A 4,759-nucleotide genomic window follows, 5' to 3' on the forward strand; every position below is an offset into this window, starting at 1 on the left:
GTCTTTTTTTTCAACCTGACAGTTTCCTCCATGGTACATTGAATGTAAATGAAAATTTCGTTACAACCTTTGCTGTCATGGAAGAAAAGGTTTTTGGTGTTTTGGTCCACCCGCCCCCCCCTTTTAGTTCTGAATTTCAGTTAAGCACTAATCACTTTTAGATATTGATTCAGATTTTCAAGTCCTTGTATGACTATACTTTTTTAATTCAAAGTTTACTTTTTTCAATTGCAGTTTACATTCAATATTAATTTGTTTTAGTTTCAGTGTACAGTGTAATGGTTAGACAATCATATACTTTACAAAATGTTCCCCCCGATATTTATTTTTCCCTCTCTACCTTTTCTGGCTAAGTTAGTTTGTTTCAAAATCATATTGAGAACCAGTAAAATTGGTTGTTCTTTGACCACTCCAAATTGTTTTTAATTAAATGCTTTTTAAGCACATTAATTTTTAATACAAATCAAAATATAAGAAGTCAATTTTAAAGCATAAAGTGACACTGAACAGAAATATAGTGTTTCTTAGTGTGGTATTAGGCCAAATCAACTCTTTTTAAAAATCTGTAATTTATATTAGCTGTTGCTACTAGGAACATTACCTGCTTAAAACAACTTTTCAGAATCTGATTTACCACATGAAATGGCTAAAATTAATTTAGGCTATTACTGAATCTTTTAAAACTGCTCTTCATATCAAGATTTTTTTATATTTCTTGCTTTTCTGTATAAATACCATGTGGGTTAATGTAAACCTTTGAAATACAGTGATAGTTAATGAAGATGAGTATTTATTAAATTGAATGCACTAATTAACAAAGGCCTAGGAAATCATTTTAAACAAAGGGTAAATGGTTAATTATATATAAAATCGTTGGCCCACTAAATTTTAATAAGAGATTTGGGGCCAGGCTGAATGGAACAGAAATGTATTTAAATAAAATCTTAGGAATACATCTAAATAAAGCTCAAAAGTAGAGCTTAAATATTTAGAAGTATTGTCATTAAAAATATTGGGCCATATGAAATATTAAGTAACTTACTATTCTACTCCCAAGAAATTGAACACAGTCATCTGAGTTCTTACAAAATAACAAGAACCCATTATGTTTTAACTAATAATTAAGAAATTATTAAATACATTTATATGTTAAATATTTAGGTATTATATTACCCTTTGTGATAAAGTGGTACTATCTTGGTACTCTTATTGCTATTATATATTGGTTACATTACATTAACTTCCTCTAAAATACATGATAGATTTCTTAAATACTTTTTTTTTTTCTCCCGAATCCCTTACAAACAGCTGTAAACCTGCTTTTGCCCCACTCTGTGTTTCTAATGAGCCTTAGACACATGACTGTTTTCAAAATAAGATGAAAAACATAAAATAAAGCATTGATAGGAAGTAAGGTAAGTTTCCAACCATTTCGAAACAGATTCTGAAGAATGCAAATAGGCCCCATTAAGGGTGATTGGGAAAACCTCCCTACATGAATGCTGAAGTCTTTTTGTTTTCTAATATATTTTATTGATTTTTTACAGAGATTTGAAGAAAATGGTCAGAAAACTCTCAGCATTTTTGTCTATAGTGGGGAGCCTCCGATGAATTTATGTGCTTAAGTAATACAGATGAAAATTGTATGTATAAGCTTTTCCCCCCTTTTGCTTAACTGCCAAGAAACCTGGAGCCACTGTAATCAGCTCATCTCAGGTGCCTGTTAACATCTAACTAACCCTTGCTCCTGACGGTCTCGCTTGTGGCTTGTGTTTTCATCCCTAATTGGGTTCAGTTCTGTAAGCTGTATAATATCCTTTTAGAAGTCAGTAGCATACAAACTATATAACTTGAGTAAATCTGAAAAATATATTAACTTTAGTAAGGTTCTATGGCTAATTTACAGTTGCCTACAGTGATAATGCATGATTAAGTTAATGACAATCCTGTAACAACAAGAAAACACTAATGACATTTGTTTTGGGCATTTCCTTTAATCATGGGAATTGTAGAGTGGGTTACGCTTTAGACCTTATGTCTTTATTTTCTTCCACTTTTATGACTCTGAGGTTAAAAAATTGTTTTTGTTCTGATGAAGAACTGAAAAGTTTTCTCTGCTGAAGTTTCCTAAAAGTGGAAGTTAATGTTCTAAAATGTATGTGCACATTGCAGTTATGTATATAGCTGAAAAGCATAAAAAGAAAACTATATATTAAATTTCAACATACTTGTTATCCTGCATTCCAGTTGACTGTAGAGAACCTTTAGTCATGTGTATCTGTTTTTGATGCCTCTACAGAATAACTGCCCAGCATCCTCTGCCCAACCAATCTGAATGTAGGAAAATCTACAGATATGACGGAATCTACTGTGAATCTACCTACCAGAAGTATGTTGAAATCTTTGTGAGTCTTCCTTCTGACTCGTGCATCAGTGCTTGTGGTTGCCAGCTATTAAAAAAATATCCTTGTATTGAAACCTTATATTTTTCTAATTTAGTGGGGGGTGGAAAAACCAAAACCAAATAGAATAAAAACAACCAAAAAATGTGTCTCTGAAATCAAGACAGAAAAAAAATGTGAATGCTTTTGAAATTCTGGTCTAAGAGTTTTTTTTTTTAAAAAATGACTATATTAAAGCTCTTAGGTAAGCTTTTTTTATTGCAATAAACAAATACTTATATGCAAGAAAATCTCAGCAAAATACATTGCACAGGTGCTGTGCATCTTAGGGATTTGAAAGGTGTGTTATGTATAAATTAGCTGTCACTTTTTTTCATTCCTGTAATGGAATGATGAGTTGTAATTTGCATAATCCTTTAAGAAGTCAAATTATACTGTCATGTAGCAGACTTAACATGCTAGCTAAGATTTCAGAGCTTTGCAGCTAATTACTATGTACCTTCCAGGACAGTTAAATTGAAGTTGAGTCTTCTGTCTTTGTTGCCATTTGCTTTGTCCATTACTTAACAGAATCTGCACAGTTGGTAACGTGTCAGCATTTTGAAAAACCCTAACTTAACTCTGGTGCCGTGTCACATATAGATATTTTTTGATATTTGCAACCACAGTAAAACAAAGATGTATATTTTTGATATTTATTTTATATATTTAAATGCCATTTAACAAAGAAAAATCAACCAAAACAATGAGTTCGCGTGTCATAGGTTCGCCATCACTGCTTTAGTCTATGCAAGAGGGAAACTGGGCTGGGTTGGTTGAACCAGCCTCATGTATGCTAGATGTCAACAAAACCTGCAGATATGGTATGTATCCTACCATGAGCAGGAACATTTGTTTGGTATGGATATTCACAGCCTATAGGTATGGTTGGTCTTCATCCTCTTATGAGTCTTTCCTGAGGTGTAGATAGAGAGGACCTGACAGTCAGGATACTAACACGGAACCACTGCCCTGTCCATACTCATTGGCTTTTGCTTTACAACAGTTTTTAGAATTAGAATTCTAAAATGTAAAACATATTCTTAATTAGAGGTCACAATTCAACAATAAAATAATCAAGAACAAAAGCTTTACTAGAAGAAATTTTATAGTAGATGCAAGATGTGCTCTGTTTTCGATGCTGGTCAAGTGAAAGTCAAGAACTAGGTAAGTCTGGAAAAATACACACAAGCCAGCCAGGGGAGAAGCAAGGCCATTGGGAGAGAGAACACAGCCATGAGAAGGCATGTAGGCACATGCAGAGTGTGGAAGCCACAAGTGGTGTAGGCAGTGATAAGCAAAGGACTGATATGGGAGAATGGCTATGGGTAAAGCTGCAGAGGTAGGCAGGGCCAGATGCAGATACACTTTGTATGCCAAGCTGTGATGCTGGAGAAACTTTTCAGGACAGCAAGCGAGCTACTAGTAATCACACTTGCATTTAGAAAGCCCGTTTCTGACAGTGCGATTGATGGAGTGAAGGACGGTGAGTCTAAGCCAGGAGAACTTGGAAGAGGAGATTGCAGTGATTCATATGAGGTAACCTACCTAAACTAAAAATAGGGCACAGTGAAAGGAGAAGTGACTTTGCACCAATGTACAGGAGCCCAATGCAAAGGGGCCTTTTGACTGTTTGTTTGCAAATGGAGGATGGAGAAGGGAAGAATAAAGGACCGGTTCTGGATGTGGACCTAGGATAAGGTGTGGGGCTGAGGTAAGTCCAGAAGGGAATCTAAGAGCCAGTTAGTGAGGAAAGGTAATGGCTTATATTTTAAAAAGATCAAGTAGAAGTTCCAAATAGAAATGTCCAGTAGACAGATGAATATACAGACCTTAGGTTTGAGATTGAGATGAAAGCCGAGGATAGAGATTTGGGAGTCATTAGCATGTAGGTGAAAGTTGAAGTTAAATGTAGAATAAAATTAGCCTGAGAAATGGTAAAGTGGTTATTAGTTAAAACAATTCCTGTCACTCTTACAATGTATTATCTTTCTACTGATACTTTAATAATTCTAATAAGTCAAAAACTTCTGTTGTCTAAACTATTTCTTGAATGTGCAAGGTTAATCAGTAACAGTAAATTGCTTGGTAATCAGTAAAACACTTGAAATGTGACAATCACCCCCTAAAACTCATATCCCCGTTGTGAATGTTGTTGGCCTTCTACCCAGGACAAGAGCTGTAAGAAATCAGATGGAAGCCAGAGGCCCTAATATCAGGGAGTAGAATTTGGGTGAATCTTAGCTTATGCATTTGGAACTGTTTAGTGATTTACACCTATAGGGTGGGACAAAAGTAGGTTTACAGTTGTGTCATCT

General features: G+C 34.7%; 1 protein-coding gene across 1 annotated transcript in view; it reads left to right on the forward strand.

Annotated features, from left to right (window-relative positions):
* Positions 1-4,759, forward strand: part of NPAS3 (neuronal PAS domain protein 3) — an 815,671-nt gene that overhangs the window by 6,337 nt on the left and 804,575 nt on the right. Inside the window, exon 2 of the mRNA XM_015563843.1 lies at positions 2,300-2,389. Within this exon, the coding sequence (XP_015419329.1) occupies positions 2,300-2,389 (90 nt within the window). The remainder of the gene's footprint in view (positions 1-2,299; positions 2,390-4,759) is intronic.

This window comes from Myotis davidii, unplaced genomic scaffold (genome assembly GCF_000327345.1).
Source record: "Myotis davidii unplaced genomic scaffold, ASM32734v1 scaffold116, whole genome shotgun sequence".
Classification (NCBI taxonomy): Eukaryota; Metazoa; Chordata; class Mammalia; order Chiroptera; family Vespertilionidae; genus Myotis; species Myotis davidii.